This window comes from Oncorhynchus mykiss, chromosome 18 (assembly GCF_057628025.1).
Source record: "Oncorhynchus mykiss isolate SJ-2025 chromosome 18, ASM5762802v1, whole genome shotgun sequence".
NCBI lineage: Eukaryota > Metazoa > Chordata > Actinopteri > Salmoniformes > Salmonidae > Oncorhynchus > Oncorhynchus mykiss.
Genome location: NC_143039.1, coordinates 15,468,223 through 15,495,974, shown reverse-complemented (window position 1 = coordinate 15,495,974; position 27,752 = coordinate 15,468,223). Strand labels below are relative to the sequence as shown.

Here is a 27,752-nt window from a genome sequence, read left to right as displayed (position 1 = left end):
GACAGCAGACCAGAAGGGCTGTGAGTATATAGTATATCATAGTGAAGTGGTAGACTATATAGTATATTATAGTGAAGTGGTAGAGTCTGACAGCAGACCAGAAGGGCTGTGAGTATATAGTATATTATAGTGAAGTGGTAGAGTATATAGTATATTATAGTGAAGTGGTAGAGTCTGACAGCAGCCCAAAAGGGCTGTGAGTATATAGTATATTATAGTGAAGTGGTAGAGTATATAGTATATCATAGTGAAGTGGTAGAGCCTGACAGCAGACCAGAAGGGCTGTCAGTATATAGTATAGTATAGTGAAGTGGTAGAGTATATAGTATATTATAGTGAAGTGGTAGAGTATATAGTATATCATAGTGAAGTGGTAGAGTATATAGTATATATAGTGAAGTGGTAGAGTATATAGTATATCATAGTGAAGTGGTAGAGGATATAGTATATTATAGTGAAGTAGTAGAGTCTGACAGCAGACCAGAAGGGCTGTGAGTATATAGTATATTATAGTGAAGTGGTAGAGGATATAGTATATTATAGTGAAGTGGCAGAGTCTGACAGCAGACCAGAAGGGCTGTGAGTATATAGTATATTATAGTGAAGTGGTAGAGTATATATAATATTATAGTGAAGTGGTAGAGTATATAGTATATATAGTGAAGTGGTAGAGTATATAGTATATTATAGTGAAGTGGTAGAGTATATAGTATATTATAGTGAAGTGGTAGAGTATATAGTATATCATAGTGAAGTGGTAGAGTATATAGTATATTATAGTGAAGTGGTAGAGTATATAGTATATTATAGTGAAGTGGTAGAGTATTTAGTATATCATAGTGAAGTGGTAGAGTATATAGTATATCATAGTGAAGTGGTAGAGTATATAGTATATTATAGTGAAGTGGTAGAGTATATAGTATATATAGTGAAGTGGTAGAGGATATAGTATATTATAGTGAAGTGGTAGAGTCTGACAGCAGACCAGAAGGGCTGTGAGTATATAGTATATTATAGTGAAGTGGTAGAGTATATAGTATATCATAGTGAAGTGGTAGAGTATATAGTATATTATAGTGAAGTGGTAGAGGATATAGTATATTATAGTGAAGTGGCAGAGTCTGACAGCAGACCAGAAGGGCTGTGAGTATATAGTATATTATAGTGAAGTGGTAGAGTATATAGTATATTATAGTGAAGTGGTAGAGTCTGACAGCAGCCCAGAAGGGCTGTGAGTATATAGTATATTATAGTGAAGTGGTAGAGTATATAGTATATCATAGTGAAGTGGTAGAGCCTGACAGCAGACCAGAAGGGCTGTCAGTATATAGTATAGTATAGTGAAGTGGTAGAGTATATAGTATATTATAGTGAAGTGGTAGAGTATATAGTATATCATAGTGAAGTGGTAGAGTATATAGTATATATAGTGAAGTGGTAGAGTATATAGTATATCATAGTGAAGTGGTAGAGGATATAGTATATTATAGTGAAGTAGTAGAGTCTGACAGCAGACCAGAAGGGCTGTGAGTATATAGTATATTATAGTGAAGTGGTAGAGGATATAGTATATTATAGTGAAGTGGCAGAGTCTGACAGCAGACCAGAAGGGCTGTGAGTATATAGTATATTATAGTGAAGTGGTAGAGTATATATAATATTATAGTGAAGTGGTAGAGTATATAGTATATATAGTGAAGTGGTAGAGTATATAGTATATCATAGTGAAGTGGTAGAGTATATAGTATATTATAGTGAAGTGGTAGAGTATATAGTATATTATAGTGAAGTGGTAGAGTATTTAGTATATCATAGTGAAGTGGTAGAGTATATAGTATATCATAGTGAAGTGGTAGAGTATATAGTATATTATAGTGAAGTGGTAGAGTATATAGTATATATAGTGAAGTGGTAGAGGATATAGTATATTATAGTGAAGTGGTAGAGTCTGACAGCAGACCAGAAGGGCTGTGAGTATATAGTATATTATAGTGAAGTGGTAGAGTATATAGTATATCATAGTGAAGTGGTAGAGTATATAGTATATTATAGTGAAGTGGTAGACTATATAGTATATTATAGTGAAGTGGTAGAGTCTGACAGCAGACCAGAAGGGCTGTGAGTATATAGTATATTATAGTGAAGTGGTAGAGTATATAGTATATCATAGTGAAGTGGTAGAGTATATAGTATATCATAGTGAAGTGGTAGAGTATATAGTATATTATAGTGAAGTGGTAGAGTCTGACAGCAGCCCAGATGGGCTGTGAGTATATAGTATATTATAGTGAAGTGGTAGAGTATATAGTATATCATAGTGAAATGGTAGAGCCTGACAGCAGACCAGAAGGGCTGTCAGTATATAGTATAGTATAGTGAAGTGGTAGAGTATATAGTATATTATAGTGAAGTGGTAGAGTATATAGTATATCATAGTGAAGTGGTAGAGTATATAGTATATATAGTGAAGTGGTAGAGTATATAGTATATCATAGTGAAGTGGTAGAGGATATAGTATATTATAGTGAAGTAGTAGAGTCTGACAGCAGACCAGAAGGGCTGTGAGTATATAGTATATTATAGTGAAGTGGTAGAGTATATAGTATATCATAGTGAAGTGGTAGAGGATATAGTATATTATAGTGAAGTAGTAGAGTCTGACAGCAGACCAGAAGGGCTGTGAGTATATAGTATATTATAGTGAAGTGGTAGAGGATATAGTATATTATAGTGAAGTGGCAGAGTCTGACAGCAGACCAGAAGGGCTGTGAGTATATAGTATATTATAGTGAAGTGGTAGAGTATATATAATATTATAGTGAAGTGGTAGAGTATATAGTATATATAGTGAAGTGGTAGAGTATATAGTATATCATAGTGAAGTGGTAGAGTATATAGTATATTATAGTGAAGTGGTAGAGTATATAGTATATTATAGTGAAGTGGTAGAGTATTTAGTATATCATAGTGAAGTGGTAGAGTATATAGTACATCATAGTGAAGTGGTAGAGTATATAGTATATTATAGTGAAGTGGTAGAGTATATAGTATATATAGTGAAGTGGTAGAGGATATAGTATATTATAGTGAAGTGGTAGAGTCTGACAGCAGACCAGAAGGGCTGTGAGTATATAGTATATTATAGTGAAGTGGTAGAGTATATAGTATATCATAGTGAAGTGGTAGAGTATATAGTATATTATAGTGAAGTGGTAGACTATATAGTATATTATAGTGAAGTGGTAGAGTCTGACAGCAGACCAGAAGGGCTGTGAGTATATAGTATATTATAGTGAAGTGGTAGAGTATATAGTATATTATAGTGAAGTGGTAGAGTCTGACAGCAGCCCAGATGGGCTGTGAGTATATAGTATATTATAGTGAAGTGGTAGAGTATATAGTATATCATAGTGAAGTGGTAGAGCCTGACAGCAGACCAGAAGGGCTGTCAGTATATAGTATAGTATAGTGAAGTGGTAGAGTATATAGTATATTATAGTGAAGTGGTAGAGTATATAGTATATCATAGTGAAGTGGTAGAGTATATAGTATATATAGTGAAGTGGTAGAGTATATAGTATATCATAGTGAAGTGGTAGAGGATATAGTATATTATAGTGAAGTAGTAGAGTCTGACAGCAGACCAGAAGGGCTGTGAGTATATAGTATATTATAGTGAAGTGGTAGAGTATATAGTATATCATAGTGAAGTGGTAGAGGATATAGTATATTATAGTGAAGTGGCAGAGTCTGACAGCAGACCAGAAGGGCTGTGAGTATATAGTATATTATAGTGAAGTGGTAGAGTATATAGTATATTATAGTGAAGTGGTAGAGTATATAGTATATATAGTGAAGTGGTAGAGTATATAGTATATTATAGTGAAGTGGTAGAGTATATAGTATATTATAGTGAAGTGGTAGAGTATATAGTATATCATAGTGAAGTGGTAGAGTATATAGTATATTATAGTGAAGTGGTAGAGTATATAGTATATTATAGTGAAGTGGTAGAGTATTTAGTATATCATAGTGAAGTGGTAGAGTATATAGTATATCATAGTGAAGTGGTAGAGTATATAGTATATCATAGTGAAGTGGTAGAGTATATAGTATATCATAGTGAAGTGGTAGAGTCTGACAGCAGACCAGAAGGACTGTGAGGATATAGTATATTATAGTAAAGTGGTAGAGTATATAGTATATTATAGTGAAGTAGTAGAGTATATAGTATATCATAGTGAAGTAGTAGAGTATATAGTATATTATAGTGAAGTGGTAGAGTATATAGTATATCATAGTGAAGTAGTAGAGTATATAGTATATTATAGTGAAGTGGTAGAGTATATAGTATATCATGGTGAAGTGGTAGAGTATATAGTATATTATAGTGAAGTGGTAGAGTATATAGTATATTATAGTGAAGTGGTAGAGTATATTATAGTGAAGTGGTAGAGTATATAGTATATTATAGTGAAGTGGTAGAGTATATAGTATATTATAGTGAAGTGGTAGAGTATATAGTATATTATAGTGAAGTAGTAGAGTATATAGTATATTATAGTGAAGTGGTAGAGTATATAGTATATCATGGTGAAGTGGTAGAGTATATAGTATATTATAGTGAAGTGGTAGAGTATATAGTATATTATAGTGAAGTGGTAGAGTATATTATAGTGAAGTGGTAGAGTATATAGTATATTATAGTGAAGTGGTAGAGTATATAGTATATTATAGTGAAGTGGTAGAGTATATAGTATATCATAGTGAAGTGGTAGAGTATATAGTATATTATAGTGAAGTGGTAGAGTATATAGTATATTATAGTGAAGTGGTAGAGTATATAGTATATTATAGTGAAGTGGTAGACTATATAGTATATTATAGTGAAGTGGTAGAGTATATAGTATATTATAGTGAAGTGGTAGAGTATATAGTATATTATAGTGAAGTGGTAGAGTATATAGTATATTATAGTGAAGTGGTAGACTATATAGTATATTATAGTGAAGTGGTAGAGTATATAGTATATTATAGTGAAGTGGTAGACTATATAGTATATTATAGTGAAGTGGTAGAGTATATAGTATATTATAGTGAAGTGGTAGAGTATATAGTATATTATAGTGAAGTGGTAGAGTCTGACAGCAGGCTCCATCCTCTAACCATTATTGTATCTCTCCCTCCAGTTCAGGAGAGCCTTCCTCCAGTACTCTATAAGGAGACAGTATTTACTCTGTTGGCCTGGTTACAGCAGTGTGAGGCGAGGCTAGCCATCCCCTCTACAGCCGTCACTGAATACCCTACCATGGAGGGGAGACTGAAGGATGTCAAGGTACTGAACCGCCCTGGATGTCTGGTTGGCTGTGTGTCTGGCTGACTGGTTGGCTGTGTATGGCTGACTGGTTGGGTGTGTGTCTGGCTGACTGGTTGGGTGTGTGTCTGGCTGACTGGTTGGCTGTGTGTCTGGCTGACTGGTTGGGTGTGTGTCTGGCTGACTGGTTGGCTGTGTGTCTGGCTGACTGGTTGGCTGTGTGTCTGGCTGACTGGTTGGCTGTGTGTCTGGCTGACTGGTTGGCTGTGTGTCTGGCTGACTGGTTGGCTGTGTGTCTGGCTGACTGGTTGGGTGTGTGTCTGGCTGACTGGTTGGCTGTGTGTCTGGCTGACTGGTTGGCTGTGTGTCTGGCTGACTGGTTGGCTGTGTGTCTAGCTGACTGGTTGGCTGTGTGTCTGGCTGTTTTATTATGAGGATTCTGCCACAAAACACCCGTAACAATTTCTGCTTTCACACTGTTAATGCAACGTAGTTGAACAGCCCGCGTACTGAATCAACGTATTAACAGTCAAGACAAGAGCAGAAACAAGAGGCTGCTTCACATGATGATCTAGTTCAGTGAAAGTGCAGTAACCCTTGATGAGGAGATGCCAGCAGGGCTGCCAGGATAAATAGTTGTTCTCTCTACTGCTTTACATTCAGAGAGCACTAACAGAGCAGAGCAGCGCCTCACTGCAATTATGAGAAATGGAGAAATGTTATTGACGACAGAGGAAAACCCAGAGGATCAAATCAGTGTGTTTTTCCATCTCTCTATCTATGGATGTCCCAGGGTTACTGCCACACAGCACGGACTAAATCTGTGTCCCAAATGGCACCCTGTTCCCTATGTAATGCACTACTTTTGATGTAGGCTCTGGTCAAAAGTAGTGCACTTCATAATTAGGATTAGGGTTCCATTTGGGACATACTGAAGACTCATTTCACCTTGTTATTGTGACAAAATGAATCACCCCGTAAAAACACTAAGACTGTTTATGGCCTTGTTGTTGTTTTTATTAAGTTCTGGTGCTAAATGGATGTTCTCTGAGACTTTAAATCCAAGGTCAGATCAGTTTAACCTGAGATACAGTGGCTTGCGCAGTGGTTCACCCCCCTTGTATTTTGTTGCCTGACAACCTGGAATTAAAATAGATTTTTTTTGGGGGGGGGGTTGTATCATTTGATTTACACAACATCTCTACCACTTTGAAGTTGCAAAATATTTTTCATTGTGAAACAAACAAGAAATAAGACACAAAAAAAACAGAAAACTTGAGCATGCATAACTATTCACCCCCCCAAAAAAACATTTTGCAGCTGCAAGTCTCTTGGGGTATGTCTCTATTTAAAAATATAAATAAATTGTACCTTTATTTAACTAGGCAAGTCAGAAAAAGAACAAATTATTATTTTCAATAATGGCCTAGGAACAGTGGGTTAACTGCCTGTTCAGGGGCAGAACGACAGATTTGTACCTTGTCAGCTCGGGGATTTGAACTTGCAACCTTCCGGTTACTAGCCCAACCCTGCCGCCCCAATGCCTGGCGCTAAATACAGGGAAATTATTGAGGGAAACCTGTTTCAGTCTTCCAGATGATGAAAGACATCCCCACAGCATGATGCTGCCACCACCATGCTTTACTGTGGGGATGGTATTCTCGGGGTGATGGGAGGTGTTGGGTTTGCGCCAGACATAGCATTTTCCTTGATGGTCAAAAAGCTCAATTTTAGTCTCATCTGACCAGAGTACCTTCTTCCATATGTTTGGGAAGTCTCCCACAAGCCTTCTGGCGAACACCAAACATGTTTGCTTATTTTTTTCTGGCCACTCTTCCGTAAAACCCAGCTCTGTAGAGTGTACGGCTTAAAATGGTCCTATGGACAGATACTCCAATCTTCGCTTTGGAGCTTTGCAGCTCCTTCAGGGTTATCTTTGGTCTCTTTGTTGCCTCTCTGACTAATGCCAGAGAGGTGAATACATATGCACACACCACTTTTCTGTTTTTTATATTTTAGAATTCTTTGAAACAAATAACTATTTTCACCAATTTGGACTATTTTGTGTATGTCCGTTACATGAAATCCAAATAAAAATCAATTTAAATTACAGGTTGTAATGCAACAAAATAGGGAAAATGCCAGGGGGGATGAATACATTTGCAAGGCACTGTAGGTACAGTAGGATGTTCTACCTCACAGGGCATCAGGGATGAATCATTGTTAGGATGTTCTATCTCACAGGGCAGCAGGATGGAATCTTAGTTAGGATGTTCTACCTCACAGGGCAGCAGAATGGAATCTTAGTTAGGATGTTTTCCTCACATTGCAGCAGGGTGGAATCTTAGTTAGGATGTTCTACCTCACAGGGCAGCAGGATGGAATCTTAGTTAGGATGTTCTACCTCACAGGGCAGCAGGGTGGAATCTTCTCCCTCCTCCGTGCTATCTAGGGGTAGTCAGTAGAATATCTCTGCATAGTAATTAGCTAAAATATTATCATTGTTACGATACATTTTTTCTAAGCTTGTCCTCAGTTACTGTTCTTGGATATTATAATAAACATAATATCACTATCTCTCATTATGATTCACAGGGCAGCAGGGTGGAATCTTAGTTAGGATGTTCTACCTCACAGGGCAGCAGGATGGAATCTTAGTTAGGATGTTCTACCTCACAGGGCAGCAGGATGGAATCTTAGTTAGGATGTTTTACTCACAGGGCAGCAGGGTGGAATCTTAGTTAGGATGTTCTACCTCACAGGGCAGCAGGGTGGAATCTTAGTTAGGATGTTCTTCCTCACAGGGCAGCAGGATGGAATCTTAGTTAGGATGTTCTACCTCACAGGGCAGCAGGATGGAATCTTAGTTAGGATGTTCTTCCTCACAGGGCAGCAGGATGGAATCTTAGTTAGGATGTTCTACCTCACAGGGCAGCAGGGTGGAATCTTCTCCCTCCTCCGTGCTATCTAGGGGTAGTCAGTAGAATATCTCTGCATAGTAATTAGCTAAAATATTATCATTGTTACAATACATTTTTTCTAAGCTTGTCCTCAGTTACTGTTCTTGGATATTATAATAAACATAATATCACTATCTCTCATTACGATTCACAGGGCAGCAGGGTGGAATCTTAGTTAGGATGTTCTACCTCACAGGGCAGCAGGATGGAATCTTAGTTAGGATGTTCTACCTCACAGGGCAGCAGGATGGAATCTTAGTTAGGATGTTTTACTCACAGGGCAGCAGGGTGGAATCTTAGTTAGGATGTTTTCCTCACATTGCAGCAGGGTGGAATCTTAGTTAGGATGTTCTACCTCACAGGGCAGCAGGATGGAATCTTAGTTAGGATGTTCTACCTCACAGGGCAGCAGGGTGGAATCTTCTCCCTCCTCCGTGCTATCTAGGGGTAGTCAGTAGAATATCTCTGCATAGTAATTAGCTAAAATATTATCATTGTTACGATACATTTTTTCTAAGCTTGTCCTCAGTTACTGTTCTTGGATATTATAATAAACATAATATCACTATCTCTCATTATGATTCACAGGGCAGCAGGGTGGAATCTTAGTTAGGATGTTCTACCTCACAGGGCAGCAGGATGGAATCTTAGTTAGGATGTTCTACCTCACAGGGCAGCAGGATGGAATCTTAGTTAGGATGTTTTACTCACAGGGCAGCAGGGTGGAATCTTAGTTAGGATGTTCTACCTCACAGGGCAGCAGGGTGGAATCTTAGTTAGGATGTTCTTCCTCACAGGGCAGCAGGATGGAATCTTAGTTAGGATGTTCTACCTCACAGGGCAGCAGGATGGAATCTTAGTTAGGATGTTCTTCCTCACAGGGCAGCAGGATGGAATCTTAGTTAGGATGTTCTACCTCACAGGGCAGCAGGGTGGAATCTTCTCCCTCCTCCGTGCTATCTAGGGGTAGTCAGTAGAATATCTCTGCATAGTAATTAGCTAAAATATTATCATTGTTACAATACATTTTTTCTAAGCTTGTCCTCAGTTACTGTTCTTGGATATTATAATAAACATAATATCACTATCTCTCATTACGATTCACAGGGCAGCAGGGTGGAATCTTAGTTAGGATGTTCTACCTCACAGGGCAGCAGGATGGAATCTTAGTTAGGATGTTCTACCTCACAGGGCAGCAGGATGGAATCTTAGTTAGGATGTTTTACTCACAGGGCAGCAGGGTGGAATCTTAGTTAGGATGTTCTACCTCACAGGGCAGCAGGATGGAATCTTAGTTAGGATGTTCTACCTCACAGGGCAGCAGGGTGGAATCTTAGTTAGGATGTTCTTCCTCACAGGGCAGCAGGATGGAATCTTAGTTAGGATGTTCTTCCTCACAGGGCAGCAGGATGGAATCTTAGTTAGGATGTTCTACCTCACAGGGCAGCAGGGTGGAATCTTAGTTAGGATGTTCTACCTCACAGGGCAGCAGGATGGAATCTTAGTTAGGATGTTTTCCTCACAGGGCAGCAGGGTGGAATCTTCCTTAGGATGTTCTACCTCACAGGGCAGCAGGGTGGAATCTTAGTTAGGATGTTCTAACTCACAGGGCAGCAGGGTGGAATCTTAGTTAGGATGTTCTACCTCACAGGGCAACAGGGTGGAATCTTAGTTAGGATGTTCTTCCTCACAGGGCAGCAGGGTGGAATCTTAGTTAGGATGTTCTACCTCACAGGGCAGCAGGGTGGAATCTTAGTTAGGATGTTCTACCTCACAGGGCAACAGGATGGAATCTTAGTTAGGATGTTCTACCTCACAGGGCAGCAGGATGGAATCTTTGTTAGGATGTTTTCCTCACAGGGCAGCAGTGTGGAATCTTAGTTAGGATGTTCTACCTCACATGGCAGCAGGATGGAATCTTAGTTAGGATGTTCTACCTCACAGGGCAGCAGGATGGAATCTTAGTTAGGATGTTCTACCTCACAGGGCAACAGGATGGAATCTTAGTTAGGATGTTCTACCTCACAGGGCAGCAGGATGGAATCTTAGTTAGGATGTTTTCCTCACAGGGCAGCAGGGTGGAATCTTAGTTAGGATGTTCTACCTCACAGGGCAGCAGGATGGCATCTTAGTTAGGATGTTCTACCTCACAGGGCAGCAGGATGGAATCTTAGTTAGGATGTTTTCCTCACAGGGCAGCAGGGTGGAATCTTAGTTAGGATGTTCTACCTCACAGGGCAGCAGGATGGAATCTTAGTTAGGATGTTCTACCTCACAGGGCAGCAGGGTGGAATCTTAGTTAGGATGTTCTTCCTCACAGGGCAGCAGGATGGAATCTTAGTTAGGATGTTCTTCCTCACAGGGCAGCAGGATGGAATCTTAGTTAGGATGTTCTACCTCACAGGGCAGCAGGGTGGAATCTTAGTTAGGATGTTCTTCCTCACAGGGCAGCAGGGTGGAATCTTAGTTAGTATGTTCTTCCTCACAGGGCAGCAGGGTGGAATCTTAGTTAGGATGTTCTACCTCACAGGGCAACAGGGTGGAATCTTAGTTAGGATGTTCTTCCTCACAGGGCAGCAGGGTGGAATCTTAGTTAGGATGTTCTTCCTCACAGGGCAGCAGGGTGGAATCTTAGTTAGGATGTTCTACCTCACAGGGCAGCAGGGTGGAATCTTCTCCCTCCTCCGTGCTATCTAGGGGTAGTCAGTAGAATATCTCTGCATAGTAATTAGCTAAAATATTATCATTGTTACGATACATTTTTTCTAAGCTTGTCCTCAGTTACTGTTCTTGGATATTATAATAAACATAATATCAATATCTCTCATTACGATGGATATAAAGGCGCCAATACTAAACAACTTGATCCCTCCCCAGAGAGAAAATGTCTATAGGCCCACACGTTGATGTCTCTGTCTGCCTCTAGACATCTTTTTAAACTTCAGGTCTTAACCACACAGACCCAGAGCGGCTACCTACCACCACTGGCAATGATGACTGTCAGAAACCTGGAGATGAACACCTGTCTCTTCTCTCTGTCCTGTGATTCTCCTGGAGACATTTACCCTGAGGCCGTTATATCTCATAGCGTCATTAGGGAGCCTTAGTATTGACCCGACTGGATGGAGAGGGAGGGAGGGAGGGGATACTGCCCCTTATTGGCTAAACAGTCAAACTAATGTTGTGTGTGTGTGTTTTGTTTGAGCATTGATTGTTTTCACTTCATCACACCTAGTATGAATAATAATGTTATGTAGTGTTTGTTTGTTAAAGGGTAAATCCACTCAAGTTGTCATGATTTTCTAGCCTACTTGTCTTGGCTGATTCCCAGACAGTTCTAACGTACATATTTTGATTATTCATCTGTCTCCATCAGCCTCCGGCTACCATTAACCTGGTAACCTGGTAACCTGGTAGCCCATTAACCTGGTAACCTGGTAGCCCATTAACCTGGTAGCCCATTAACCTGGTAACCTGGTAACCTGGTAGCCCATTAACCTGGTAGCCCATTAACCTGGTAGACTGGTAACCTGGTAGCCCATTAACCTGGTAACCTGGTAACCTGGTAGCCCATTAACCTGGTAACCTGGTAACCTGGTAGCCCATTAACCTGGTAACCTGGTAACCTGGTAGCCCATTAACCTGGTAACCTGGTAACCTGGTAGCCCATTAACCTGGTAACCTGGTAGCCCATTAACCTGGTAGCCAACACTGAACTTTCTGTGCTCTAAAAAGTCCTTAATGAAAAAGTCCCATATCTACAAATGACCGATAGGTCGTTCTCCCTAGACAGAGAGGTCAGAGGTCACCAGGCCCTTCTCCCTAGACAGAGAGGTCAGAGGTCACCAGGCCCTTCTCCCTAGACAGAGAGGTCAGAGGTCACCAGGCCCTTCTCCCTAGACAGAGAGGTCAGAGGTCACCAGGCCCTTCTCCCTAGACAGAGAGGTCAGAGGTCACCAGGCCCTTCTCCCTAGACAGAGAGGTCAGAGGTCACCAGGCCCTTCTCCCTAGACAGAGAGGTCAGAGGTCACCAGGCCCTTCTCCCTAGACAGAGAGGTCAGAGGTCACCAGGCCCTTCTCCCTAGACAGAGAGGTCAGAGGTCACCAGTCCCTTCTCCCTAGACAGAGAGGTCAGAGGTCACCAGGCCCTTCTCCCTAGACAGAGAGGGCAGAGGTCACCAGGCCGTTCTCCCTAGACAGAGAGGTCAGAGGTCACCAGGCCCTTCTCCCTAGACAGAGAGGGCAGAGGTCACCAGGCCCTTCTCCCTAGACAGAGAGGGCAGAGGTCACCAGGCCCTTCTCCCTAGACAGAGAGGTCAGAGGTCACCAGGCCCTTCTCCCTAGACAGAGAGGTCAGAGGTCACCAGGCCCTTCTCCCTAGACAGAGAGGTCAGAGGTCACCAGGCCCTTCTCCCTAGACAGAGAGGTCAGAGGTCACCAGGCCCTTCTCCCTAGACAGAGAGGTCAGAGGTCACCAGGCCCTTCTCCCTAGACAGAGAGGTCAGAGGTCACCAGTCCCTTCTCCCTAGACAGAGAGGTCAGAGGTCACCAGGCCCTTCTCCCTAGACAGAGAGGGCAGAGGTCACCAGGCCATTCTCCCTAGACAGAGAGGTCAGAGGTCACCAGGCCCTTCTCCCTAGACAGAGAGGGCAGAGGTCACCAGGCCCTTCTCCCTAGACAGAGAGGGCAGAGGTCACCAGGCCCTTCTCCCTAGACAGAGAGGGCAGAGGTCACCAGGCCCTTCTCCCTAGACAGAGAGGGCAGAGGTCACCAGGCCCTTCTCCCTAGACAGAGAGGGCAGAGGTCACCAGGCCCTTCTCCCTAGACAGAGAGGTCAGAGGTCACCAGGCACTTCTCCCTAGACAGAGAGGGCAGAAGGGCTAGAGGTCACCAGGCCCTTCTCCCTAGACAGAGAGGGCAGAGGGGCTAGGGATCACCAGGCCCTTCTTTCTAGGGGTCACCAGGCCTGCTCTAGACAGAGATGGCTGAGGAGCTAGGGGTCACCAGGCACTTCTCCCTAGACAGAGAGGGCACAGGGGCTAGGGGTCACCAGGCCCTTCTCCCTAGACAGAGAGGGCACAGGGGCTAGGGGTCACCAGGCCCTTCTCCCTAGACAGAGAGGGCAGAGGGGCTAGGGGTCACCAGGCACTTCTCCCTAGACAGAGAGGGAAGAGGGGCTAGGTGTCACCAGGCCTGCTCTAGACAGAGAGGGCAGAGGAGCTAGGGGTCACCAGGCACTTCTCCCTAGACAGAGAGGGCAGAGGGGCTAGGTGTCACCAGGCCTGCTCTAGACAGAGAGGGCAGAGGAGCTAGGGGTCACCAGGCACTTCTCCCTAGACAGAGAGGGCAGAGGAGCTAGGGGTCACCAGTCCCTTCTCCCTAGACAGAGAGGGCAGAGGGGCTAGGGGTCACCAGGCCCTTCTCCCTAGACAGAGAGGGCACAGGGGCTAGGGGTCACCAGGCCCTTCTCCCTAGACAGAGAGGGCAGAGGGGCTAGGGGTCACCAGGCACTTCTCCCTAGACAGAGAGGGCAGAGGGGCTAGGGGTCACCAGGCACTTCTCCCTAGACAGAGAGGGCAGAGGGGCTAGGGGTCACCAGTCCCTTCTCCCTAGACAGAGAGGGCAGAGGGGCTAGGGGTCCAATTTGGACTTCAGATATAGTCATCGAAGCTACTCTTCAGCTGCCTCTGGTTTGCATGAACCTCCATGGACCAAAAATGAAAGAAAAAAAACACGGGGGGATTTCTTTCTGTGCCACCCCCCAATAAAACTAATATATTCATCTTCCCGTCAGTGCCCCCTCTGGGTGGCTAGCGTCCATGGAATTAAATGAACTATCCTGCTAAAAAGTCCTCATCTGGCCAAATCATAACTAACATTTTCGCTTAATCATACATTGATATCAAGAAGAGACAGTGAAAATGTGAAAGTTGGGATTCACCCTGTATTGAGTACAACCATCTCCATGTCCTTCCCCACAGGTAATGCAGGTTGCGCTTGCAGAGCACCAGAGTGAGGTGGACTACCTGACGTCTACAGTGGACCAGGTTTTTCAGAAGGCCCCTCCAGAGATCAGTCACAAGTACAGGGCAGAGATGGACAGCATCATGACTCGCTGGAGACGCCTGTCCTCAACGCTGGGGGAACAGGCGACCAAGATAACAGAGCTTATGGCTAAATTACTGCAGTTCCAGGTACTGTGGGGGTTGTAGGGGGGTGGGGGTGTGCTGCGAGAGAGAGGGAGCGATAGAGAGTAGAAAGAGAGCGAAATAGAGGGAGAGTGAGATAGGGAAAGGAAGAGAGGGCGGGAGAGATAGAGACAGAGATGAGGAGCTAGAGACAGAGATGAGGAGATAGAGACAGAGATGAAGAGATAGAGACAGAGATGAGGAGCTAGAGACAGAGATGAGGAGATAGAGACAGAGATTAAGAGTTAGAGACAGAGATGAAGAGATAGAGACAGAGATGAGGAGACAGAGATGAAGAGATAGAGACAGAGATGAGGAGATAGAGACAGAGATGAAGAGATAGAGACAGAGATGAAGCATTGTTTTGTATATTATCTACCTCACTTGCTTTGGCAATGTTAACATGTTTCCCATGCCAATAAAGCCCCTTGAATTGAATTGAAGTGATAGAGACAGAGATGAAGAGATAGAGACAGAGATGAAGAGATAGAGACAGAGATGAAGTGATAGAGACAGAGATGAAGAGATAGACAGAGATGAAGAGATAGAGATAGAGATAGAGACAGAGATGAAGTGATAGAGACAGAGATGAAGAGATAGAGACAGAGATAGAGACAGAGATGAAGAGATAGAGACAGAGATGAAGAGATAGAGACAGAGATGAAGTGATAGAGACAGAAATGAAGTGATAGAGACAGAGATGAAGTGATAGAGACAGAGACAGAGATGAAGAGATAGGGACATAGATGAAGAGATAGAGGCAGAGATGAAGAGATAGGGACATAGATGAAGAGATAGAGGCAGAGATGAAGAGATAGAGACAGAGATGAAGTGATAGAGACAGAGATGAAGAGATAGAGACAGAGATGAAGTGATAGAGACAGAGATGAAGTGTTTGCGTGTGTGGCTATAAATGACTCTAAGCACATTGTCAGTTCTCTGCTGTCTGTCAACCTATCTGTCTGTGTCTCTCAGAATGACGTGAAGACTCTGAGGAAGTGGATGGCTGATGTTGATGTGTTCCTGAATGAGGAGTGGCCAGCGCTGGGGGACTCAGAGGCCCTGCAGAAACAGCTGGAGCAGTGCACTGTAAGACCTGGCAACCTTCTTTCACCTTCTCTCCCCTGGCAACCTGTCATTCACCTTCTCTCACCTGGCAACCTGTCATTCACCTTCTCTCACCTGACAACCTGTCATTCACCTTCTCTCACCTGGCAACCTGTCATTCACCTTCTCTCCCCTGGCAACCTGTCATTCACCTTCTCTCCCCTGGCAACCTGTCATTCACCTTCTCTCCCCTGGCAACCTGTCATTCACCTTCTCTCCCCTGGCAACCTGTCATTCACCTTCTCTCACCTGGCAACCTGTCATTCACCTTCTCTCACCTGGCAACCTGTCATTCACCTTCTCTCACCTGGCAACCTGTCATTCACCTTCTCTCCCCTGGCAACCTGTCATTCACCTTCTCTCACCTGGCAACCTGTCATTCACCTTCTCTCACCTGGCAACCTGTCATTCACCTTCTCTCACCTGACAACCTGTCATTCACCTTCTCTCACCTGACAACCTGTCATTCACCTTCTCTCACCTGGCAACCTGTCATTCACCTTCTCTCACCTGGCAACCTGTCATTCACCTTCTCTCCCCTGGCAACCTGTCATTCACCTTCTCTCCCCTGGCAACCTGTCATTCACCTTCTTTCACCTGGGAACCTGTCATTCACCTTCTCTCACCTGGCAACCTATCATTCACCTTCTCTCACCTGGCAACCTGTCATTCACCTTCTCTCACCTGACAACCTGTCATTCACCTTCTCTCACCTGGCAACCTGTCATTCACCTTCTCTCACCTGGCAACCTGTCATTCACCTTCTCCCCCCTGGCAACCTGTCATTCACCTTCTCTCCCCTGGCAACCTGTCATTCACCTTCTCTCACCTGGCAACCTGTCATTCACCTTCTCTCACCTGGCAACCTGTCATTCACCTTCTCTCTCCTGACAACCTGTCATTCACCTTCTCTCACCTGGCAACCTGTCATTCACCTTCTCTCCCCTGGCAACCTGTCATTCACCTTCTCTCCTCTGGCAACCTGTCATTCACCTTCTCTCACCTGGCAACCTGTCATTCACCTTCTCTCACCTGGCAACCTGTCATTCACCTTCTCTCCCCTGGCAACCTGTCATTCACCTTCTCTCACCTGACAACCTGTCATTCACCTTCTCTCCCCTGGCAACCTGTCATTCACCTTCTCTCACCTGGCAACCTGTCATTCACCTTCTCTCACCTGACAACCTGTCATTCACCTTCTCTCCCCTGGCAACCTGTCATTCACCTTCTCTCACCTGGCAACCTGTCATTCACCTTCTCACCTGGCAACCTGTCATTCACCTTCTCTCACCTGGCAACCTGTCATTCACCTTCTCTCCCCTGGCAACCTGTCATTCACCTTCTCTCCCCTGGCAACCTGTCATTCACCTTCTTTCACCTGGGAACCTGTCATTCACCTTCTCTCACCTGGCAACCTATCATTCACCTTCTCTCACCTGGCAACCTGTCATTCACCTTCTCTCACCTGACAACCTGTCATTCACCTTCTCTCCCCTGGCAACATGTCATTCACCTTCTCTCCCCTGGGAACCTTCTATTTTTAGCAGAGGAATTGTGACCTCTAAACGTCACCCCAGTAAATGAGCCCTAGGGCATACAGCCCAGTAAATGAACCATAGGGCATACAGCCCAGTAAATGAGCCCTAGGGCATACAGCCCAGTAAATGAACCCTAGGGCATACAGCTCAGTAAATGAACCCTAGGGCATAAAGCCCAGTAAATGAGCCCTAGGGCATACAGCCTAGTAAATTAACCCTAGGGCATACAGACCAGTATATGAGCCATAGGGCATACAGCCCAGTATATGAGCCATAGGGTATACAGCTCAGTAAATGAGCCCTAGGGCATACAGCCCAGTAAATGAACCCTAGGGCATACAGCCCAGTAAATGAACCCTAGGGCATACAGCCCAGTAAATGAGTCCTAGGGCATACAGCCCAGTAAATGAACCCTAGGGCATACAGCCCAGTAAATGAACCCTAGGGCATACAGCCCAGTAAATGGGCCCTAGGGCATACAGCTCAGTAAATGAACCCTAGGGCATACAGCCCAGTAAATGAGCCCTAGGGCATACAGCCCAGTAAATGAGCCCTAGGGCATACAGCCCAGTAAATGAACCCTAGGGCATACAGCCCAGTAAATGTCCTAGGGCATACAGCCCAGTAAATGAACCCTAGGGCATACAGCCCAGTAAATGAACCCTAGGGCATACAGCCCAGTAAATGGGCCCTAGGGCATACAGCTCAGTAAATTAACCCTAGGGCATACAGCCCAGTAAATGAGCCCTAGGGCATACAGCCCAGTAAATGAGCCCTAAGGCATACAGCCCAGTAAATGAACCATAGGGCATACAGCCCAGTAAATGAACCCTAGGGCATACAGCTCAGTAAATGAACCCTAGGGCTTATAGCCCAGTAAATGTCCTAGGGCATACAGCCCAGTAAATGAACCCTAGGGCATACAGCCCAGTAAATGAGCCCTAGGGCATACAGACCAGTAAATGAGCCCTAGGGCATACAGCCCAGTAAATGAACCATAGGGCATACAGCCCAGTAAATGAGCCCTAGGGCATACAGTCCAGTAAATGAGCCCTAGGGCATACAGTCCAGTAAATGAGCCCTAGGGCATACAGCTCAGTAAATGAGCCCTAGGGCATACAGCCTAGTAAATGAACCATAGGGCATACAGCCCAGTAAATGAACCATAGGGCATACAGCTCAGTAAATGAACCATAGGGCATACAGCCCAGTAAATGAGCCCTAGGGCATACAGCCCAGTAAATGAACCATAGGGCATACAGCCCAGTAAATGAGCCCTAGGGCATACAGTCCAGTAAATGAGCCCTAGGGCATACAGTCCAGTAAATGAGCCCTAGGGCATACAGCTCAGTAAATGAGCCCTAGGGCATATAGCCCAGTAAATGAACCATAGGGCATTCAGCTCAGTAAATACAGTACAAGTGAACATCTCTCTGTCACACATCCATTTCTATTAGTCATATCCCCTGTGTCTCTGTTGGGATTGGCTAGGCCCTGGTGAATGACATCCACACCATCCAACCCAGTCTGAACGGCATCAATGAGGTGGGCGTGTCTCTGAAGACAGAGGCGGAGCCAGCATTCGCCATCCAACTGCAGAAGGAGCTCGATGAGCTGAACGCTATGTGGGAGATAATCTGCAAACAGGTACACACACACACACACACACTCACACTCACACACACACACACACACACACACCGTACCCACCCAAGCGTTGATTCCATCCATCCCTGTCCTGACACATCATCTGTTGTTATTGTGTGTCTATTCATGGTGTGTGTGTGTGTCTCCAGGCCTATGCTAAGAAGTCCGCTCTGAAGGGGGGTCTGGACAAGACCATGAGCCTGAGGAAGGAGATGGCTGAGATGCAGGAGTGGATCACTCAGGCTGAGGAGGACTATCTGGAGAGAGACTTCACTTACCAGACCCCTGAGGAGCTACGCAAGGCTGTGGAGGAACTCAAGGTAGGGTGTGTGTTGGGAGGAGGGAGTGTGTGTGTTGGGAGGAGGGAGTGTGTGTGTTGGGAGGAGGGAGTGTGTGTGTGTGGGGGGGGGGGGCAGACTTCCCTATAGCCAACCCTGGGCCCTCATCCAAACCATACTCTGACCCTAATCTAAGCACTGACCTGCCTCCCAACACCCTCCCTCCCTTTGTTCTTCTCCCTCCCTCCCTCCCTCCCTCCCTCCCTCCCTCCCTCCCTCCCTCCCTCCTGTTGTTCATCTCCCTCCCTCCCTCCCTTTGTTCTCCTCCCTCCCTCCCTCCCTTTGTTCTCCTCCCTCCCTCCCTCCCTTTGTTCTTCTCCCCCCTCCCTCCCTCCCTCCCTCCCTCCCTCCCTCCCTCCCTCCCTCCCTCCCTCCCTCCCTCCCTCCCTCCCTCCCTCCCTCCCTCCCTCCCTCCCTCCCTCCCTCCCTCCCTCCTGTTGTTCATCTCCCTCCCTCCCTCCCTTTGTTCTCCTCCCTCCCTCCCTCCCTCCCTCCCTCCCTCCCTCCCTCCCTTTGTTCACCTCGCTCCCTCCCTCCCTCCCTTGGATCATCTCCCTCTCTCCCCCTCATTCTCCCTCTCTTTATCCTCTTTAATTCAAGCTCAATAACTTTTGTTGGCAGTCATGCATTTCTAAAACAAAGAGCAATAAGATAAGCATCTCTTCATCTCTCTCTCTCTCCCTCCTGCCTTTCTTTCTTTCTCTATCTCTGCGCTCTCTGTATCACTTAATCTCTTTTTATCTCTGCTCTCTCAATCCCTCTCTCTCTCTCCCCCCTCTCCAACCCTCTCTCTCCCCCCTCTCCTACCCTCTCTCTCTCTCTCCCCTCTCCTACCCTCTCTCTCTCTCCCCTCTCCTACCCTCTCTCTCTCTCCCCCCTCTCCTACCCTCTCTCTCTCTCCCCCCTCTCCTACCCTCTCTCTCTCTCCCCCCTCTCCTACCCTCTCTCTCCTCTTGTCCCCTCACATGTTTTGTCTCACTTCTCCCTCTCTCCCCTCTCTCTTTAATTCAATTCAACTTAAGGGCTTTATTGACATGGGAAACAAATGTTTACAATGCCAAAGCAAGAGAAATAGATCATAAACAGATGTGAAATAAACAATACAAATTAACAGTAAACATTGCACTCACAAAGGTCTCTATCTGTCTCTCACTCCCTCCTCCCTCCCCTCTCTCCTCTTCTCTCTTTCTGTCTCTAACTACCTCCTCCTCTCTCCTCTTCTTTCTTTATCTCTATCTGTCTCTCCCTCCCTCCTCCTCCTCTCTCCTCTTCTCTCTTTATCTCTATCTGTCTCTCCCTCCCTCCTCCTCCTCTCTCCTCTTCTCTCTTTATCTCTATCTGTCTCTCCCTCCCTCCTCCTCCTCTCTCCTCTTCTCTCTTTATCTCTATCTGTCTCTCACTCCCTCCTCCCTCCCCCTCTCTCCTCTTCTCTCTTTATGTCTCTAACTACCTCCTCCTCTCTCCTCTTCTTTCTTTATCTCTATCTGTCTCTCCCTCCCTCCTCCTCCTCTCTCCTCTTCTCTCTTTATCTCTATCTGTCTCTCCCTCCCTCCTCCTCCTCTCTCCTCTTCTCTCTTTATCTCTATCTGTCTCTCCCTCCCTCCTCCTCCTCTCTCCTCTTCTCTCTTTATCTCTATCTGTCTCTCCCTCCCTCCTCCTCCTCTCTCCTATTCTCTCTTTATCTCTTTCTGTCTCTCCCTCCCTCCTCCTCCTCTCTCCTCTTCTTTCTTTATCGCTTTCTGTCTCTCCCTCCCTCCCTCCTCCTCTCTCCCCCCCTTTCTTAATCTCTCTCCATCTCTCTGTTCTCTCTGTAGAAGGGTCAAGAGGAGGTCCACTCTAAAGAGCTGAAGGTGAAGCTGCTGACTGACTCTGTGAACAGTTTCATCTCCAAAGCCCCTCCGGCCGCCCACGATGCCCTCAAGGCAGAGCTGGTCGTGCTGACCGCTAACTACCAGAGACTCTGCAGCCGCCTGGACGGCAAGTGTAAAACCCTGGAGGTACGATCCCGGACAGATACCAGACAAATACTGGACAGATACTGGACAGATACCGGACAAATACTGGACAGATACCAGACAAATACTGGACAGATACTGGACAGATACCGGACAGATACCAGACAAATACTGGACAGATACTGGACAAATACTGGACAGATACCAGACAAATACTGGACAGATACTGGACAGATACCGGACAGATACCGGACAAATACTGGACAGATACTGGACAGATACTGGACAAATACTGGACAGATACTGGACAGATACTGGACAAATACTGGACAGATACCGGACAGATACCAGACAAATACTGGACAGATACTGGACAGATACCAGACAAATACTGGACAGATACTGGACAAATACTGGACAGATACCAGACAAATACTGGACAGATACTGGACAGATACCGGACAGATACCTGACAAATACTGGACAGATACCAGACAAATACTGGACAGATACTGGACAAATACTGGACAGATACTGGACAGATACCAGACAAATACTGGACAGATACTGGACAGATACCGGACAAATACTGGACAGATACTGAACAGATACTGGACAAATACTGGACAGATACTGGACAAATACTGGACAGATACTGGACAAATACCAGACAGATACCAGACAAATACTGGACAGATACTAGACAAATACTGGACAGATACTGGACAGATACCAGACAAATACTGGACAGATACTGGACAAATACTGACAGATACCAGACAAATACTGGACAGATACTGGACAGATACCGGACAGATACCGGACAAATACTGGACAGATACTGGACAGATACTGGACAAATACTGGACAGATACCGGACAGATACCAGACAAATACTGGACAGATACCAGACAAATACTGGACAGATACTGGACAGATACTGGACAAATACTGGACAGATACCGGACAAATACTGGACAGATACTGGACAGATACTGGACAGATACCAGACAAATACTGGACAGATACTGGACAAATACTGGACAGATACTGGACAGATACCAGACAAATACTGGACAGATACTGGACAGATACCGGACAAATACTGGACAGATACTGAACAGATACTGGACAAATACTGGACAGATACTGGACAAATACTGGACAGATACTGGACAAATACCAGACAGATACCAGACAAATACTGGACAGATACTAGACAGATACTGAACAGATACTGGACAGATACCAGACAAATACTGGACAGATACCGGACAAATACTGGACAAATACTGGACAGATACTGGACAAATACCAGACAGATACCAGACAAATACTGGACAGATACTAGACAGATACTGAACAGATACTGGACAGATACCAGACAAATACTGGACAGATACCGGACAAATACTGGACAGATACCGGACAGATACTGGACAGTACAGCACACATGCAGGCATGAGCACAGGCAGGCACACACACACACACACACACACACTTCACTCCCTCTTACCCCTCTAATCCTCCCCTTCGTGGAGCTCTCACCTCACAAAATCAATGTTCCTGGCATTACAAACACATAGTACAATCTGTAGACGAAACATAACAGAATATCAATGAGTCTTTGTATCTCTCTTATCTGTTTTCATCTACTTTCACAGGACACATTTCACCCTCTATCACACACACACAAACCATTTCTCTCTCACACTCTCTCTCCTTTCTGTCTTTCTGTTTGACCCTCTCTCTCTCTCTCTCTCTGACCCCTGGGCTGTAGGAGGTGTGGGCGTGTTGGTGTGAGCTGCTGTCCTACCTGGAGCAGGAGAACGGCTGGCTGGACCAGCTGGAGCAGAAGCTAGACGAGACAGACAGCATCCCGGGGGGAGCAGAGGAGCTCTGTGAGGCCCTTGATGTGAGCACCTTTGACCTTTGACCTTTCACCACACTCTCTCTGTCGTTATGTCGTTCCTGGGGGACTCCATTCATCAGCCTTCTGCAGCTATTGACCAATAATGGCAGCAGCTACATGGTCATGGTTCATGTCAAAACACGAAAGAGAAACAACTGTTTTCCCCAAGACTTGTCCTGAGTCAGTGATATCTATCTCTGTATTAGTGATACCAGGTACGGCCCAGAGTCAGTCATATCTATCTCTGTCTTAGTGATACCAGGTACGGTCCTGAGTCAGTGATATCTATCTCTGTATTAGTGATACCAGGTACGGTCCAGAGTCAGTCATATCTATCTCTGTATTAGTGATACCAGGTACGGTCCAGAGTCAGTCATATCTATCTCTGTATTAGTGATACCAGGTACGGCCTAGAGTCAGTCATATCTATCTCTGTATTAGTGATACCAGGTACGGGCCAGAGTCAGTCATATCTATCTCTGTATTAGTGATACCAGGTACGGCCCAGAGTCAGTGATATCTATCTCTGTCTTAGTGATACCAGGTACGGCCCAGAGTCAGTCATATCTATCTCTGTCTTAGTGATACCAGGTACGGCCCAGAGTCAGTCATATCTATCTCTGTATTAGTGATACCAGGTACGGTCCTGAGTCAGTCATATCTATCTCTGTATTAGTGATACCAGGTACGGCCCAGAGTCAGTCATATCTATCTCTGTATTAGTGATACCAGGTACGGTCCTGAGTCAGTCATATCTATCTCTGTATTAGTGATACCAGGTACGGCCTAGACAGAGGGAGTGTGAATATACTGGACACTGATTGGCCTAAAATAAAAACCAAAGTGTGTGTGTGTGTGTGTGTGTGTGTGTGTGTGTGTGTCCAGGCCCTGGACACATTGCTGCGTCACCCTGAAGATGGGAGGAACCAGATCAGAGAGCTGGCTCAGACCCTGATGGACGGAGGAGTTCTGGATCAACTGATCCAGCACAAACTAGAGGCCTTCAACACACGCTGGGATGAACTCATGCAGAGGGTGAGGTCTTCTCTGTGTTAAACATACACACATACAGAGAGGCTGAGGCCTTCAACACACGCTGGGATGAACTCATGCAGAGGGTGAGGTCTTCTCTGTGTTAAACATACACACATACAGAGAGGCTGAGACCTTCAACACACGCTGGGATGAACTCATGCAGAGGGTGAGGTCTTCTCTGTGTTAAACATACACACATACAGAGAGGCTGAGGCCTTCAACACACGCTGGGATGAACTCATGCAGAGGGTGAGGTCTTCTCTGTGTTAAACATACACACATACAGAGAGGCTGAGACCTTCAACACACGCTGGGATGAACTCATGCAGAGGGTGAGGTCTTCTCTGTGTTAAACATACACACATACAGAGAGGCTGAGGCCTTCAACACACGCTGGGATGAACTCATGCAGAGGGTGAGGTCTTCTCTGTGTTAAACATACTCACATACAGAGAGGCTGAGGCCTTCAACACACGCTGGGATGAACTCATGCAGAGGGTGAGGTCTTCTCTGTGTTAAACATACACACATACAGAGAGGCTGAGACCTTCAACACACGCTGGGATGAACTCATGCAGAGGGTGAGGTCTTCTCTGTGTTAAACATACACACATACAGAGAGGCTGAGGCCTTCAACACACACTGGGATGAACTCATGCAGAGGGTGAGGTCTTCTCTGTGTTAAACATACACACATACAGATGTAGGATCTTAATTCGATCACTCTTTTGTTACTGAGAATTTTCCTGCACAGTAGAAAATACAAGTGTGTAGTGTATTCAAGGTTTAAAAAGACTTCTGAAGTTTGTAACAATAAAGGTATTAACCCCTACAGAAAAATGACCATTAATTATTATCCACATAATAATCTCCCGTTGCTGCAGGATTATTTTCCTGCTGTAGCAAACAGGCTCAAATGAAGACCCTACATCTGTAAAGAGAGGTGAGGAGGGAAAGAGATATAGGCCTGGCTGACATCTGAGATAAAGACCTACTTCTCTGTCAGATTCTTACACACTGACAATTAGTCACAAGCACTCACAGGAACACGCGCACACACACACACACAACACAATAAGGCTATGACAATCCCTGTATTAATTCTGAAGTCATGTGATCCTCTATGAAAGAACTGATTAATGCATAGCTCTTAAGCCTTTCTCCATTATGCCAGTATCAGTGTGTCAGTATCAGTGTCTGTTAGTCTGTCTGTGTAGACTCAGCCTCTTACTGGGGTCATGAAGTTCGGAGAATCCTCTTCCTGTATAGTTGTGATCTATAAAGGAGAATCCTCTTCCTGTATAGTTGTGATCTATAAAGGAGAATCCTCTTTCTGTATAGTTGTGATCTATAAAGGAGAATCCTCTTCCTGTATAGTTGTGATCTACAAAGGAGAAGAGGTAGTGGAACTGTCACAGGGCACTCGAGTGTTTGTGAGTATGATGTCGACAGAGAAGGAAAGAAAGACAGACAGAGGGGCAGACAGACCGACAGACAGGCAGACAGGCAGCACGGCAGACCGACAGACAGGCAGACAGACAGGCAGGCCGGCAGATAGATAGACAGGCAGACCGAAAAGCAGACCGAAAGGCAGGCAGGCAGACAGACAGACAGACAGACAGGCCGACAGACAAGCCAACAGACAGACAGGCCGACAGACAGGCCGACAGACAAGTCGACAGACAGGCCAACAGACAGACAGGCAGACAGACAGTCTTAGAGTCAGATAAAGAGCAGTGTTGGGATCACCTCATCTCCTTAACTGGCTGAATTGTAAAGTGCATTGACCCCAGACCAGAGACAGACAGAGAGAGGTAGTAAATATCGCTCTGGAAATGCATTTGTTTTATTGAAACTCTGTAACTGATTAATATGTCTTGTTCTGCCCTGCACCTTACTGTGCTGCCTTAACTAGGCCCAATAACTACACTATACTGTAATACCTTACTGTGCTGCCTTAACTAGGCCCAATAACTACACTATACTGTAATACCTTACTGTGCTGCCTTAACTAGGCCCAATAACTACACTATACTGTAATACCTTACTGTGCTGCCTTAACTAGGCCCAATAACTACACTATACTGTAATACCTTACTGTGCTGCCTTAACTAGGCCCAATAACTACACTATACTGTAATACCTTACTGTGCTGCCTTAACTAGGCCCAATAACTACACTATACTGTAATACCTTACTGTGCTGCCTTAACTAGGCCCAATAACTACACTATACTGTAATACCTTACTGTGCTGCCTTAACTAGGCCCAATAACTACACTATACTGTAATGCCTTACTGTGCTGCCTTAACTAGGCCCAATAACTACACTATACTGTAATACCTTACTGTGCTTCCTTAACTAGGCCCAATAACTACACTATACTGTAATACCTTACTGTGCTGCCTTAACTAGGCCCAATAACTACACTATACTGTAATACCTTACTGTGCTGCCTTAACTAGGCCCAATAACTACACTATACTGTAATACCTTACTGTGCTGCCTTAACTAGGCCCAATAACTACACTATACTGTAATACCTTACTGTGCTGCCTTAACTAGGCCCAATAACTACACTATACTGTAATACCTTACTGTGCTGCCTTAACTCGGCCCAATAACTACACTATACTGTAATGCCTTACTGTGCTGCCTTAACTAGGCCCAATAACTACACTATACTGTAATGCCTTACTGTGCTGCCTTAACTAGGCCCAATAACTACACTATACTGTAATACCTTACTGTGCTGCCTTAACTAGGCCCAATAACTACACTATAGTGTAATACCTTACTGTGCTGCCTTAACTAGGCCCAATAACTACACTATACTGTAATACCTTACTGTGCTGCCTTAACTAGGCCCAATAACTACACTATACTGTAATACCTTACTGTGCTGCCTTAACTAGGCCCAATAACTACACTATACTGTAATACCTTACTGTGCTGCCTTAACTAGGCCCAATAACTACACTATACTGTAATACCTTACTGTGCTGCCTTAACTAGGCCCAATAACTACACTATAGTGTAATACCTTACTGTGCTGCCTTAACTAGGCCTAATAACTACACTATACTGTAATACCTTACTGTGCTGCCTTAACTAGGCCCAATAACTACACTATACTGTAATACCTTACTGTGCTGCCTTAACTAGGCCCAATAACTACACTATACTGTAATACCTTACTGTGCTTCCTTAACTAGGCCCAATAACTACACTATACTGTAATACCTTACTGTGCTGCCTTAACTAGGCCCAATAACTACACTATACTATAATACCTTACTGTGCTGCCTTAACTAGGCCCAATAACTACACTATACTGTAATACCTTACTGTGCTGCCTTAACTAGGCCCAATAACTACACTATACTGTAATACCTTACTGTGCTGCCTTAACTAGGCCCAATAACTACACTATAGTGTAATACCTTACTGTGCTGCCTTAACTAGGCCCAATAACTACACTATACTGTAATGACTTACTGTGCTGCCTTAACTAGGCCCAATAACTACACTATTCTGTAATACCTTACTGTGCTACCTTGTAGTAGTAGTTTACCTGTGGTGGTAGGTGGTAGTTTATTAGTGGTGGTAGATAGTAGTTTATTAGTGGTGGTAGGTAGTAGTTTATTAGTGGTGGTAGATAGGTAGTATTAGTAGTTTATTAGTGATGGTAGGTAGTAGTTTATTAGTGATGGTAGGTAGTAGTTTATTAGTGGTGGTAGGTAGTAGTTTATTAGTGA

The 27,752-nt window shown here is 44.7% G+C and overlaps 1 protein-coding gene across 1 annotated transcript in view; it reads left to right on the top strand.

Annotated features, from left to right (window-relative positions):
- The window catches only part of dmd (dystrophin), a 462,454-nt gene that overhangs the window by 299,624 nt on the left and 135,078 nt on the right, over nucleotides 1-27,752 (top strand). The window contains exons 36-43 of the mRNA XM_090209468.1: nucleotides 5,190-5,335; nucleotides 14,256-14,468; nucleotides 15,438-15,551; nucleotides 18,599-18,754; nucleotides 18,904-19,074; nucleotides 20,907-21,089; nucleotides 22,828-22,962; nucleotides 23,845-23,994. Of these exons, the coding sequence (XP_090065594.1) occupies nucleotides 5,190-5,335; nucleotides 14,256-14,468; nucleotides 15,438-15,551; nucleotides 18,599-18,754; nucleotides 18,904-19,074; nucleotides 20,907-21,089; nucleotides 22,828-22,962; nucleotides 23,845-23,994 (1,268 nt within the window). The remainder of the gene's footprint in view (nucleotides 1-5,189; nucleotides 5,336-14,255; nucleotides 14,469-15,437; nucleotides 15,552-18,598; nucleotides 18,755-18,903; nucleotides 19,075-20,906; nucleotides 21,090-22,827; nucleotides 22,963-23,844; nucleotides 23,995-27,752) is intronic.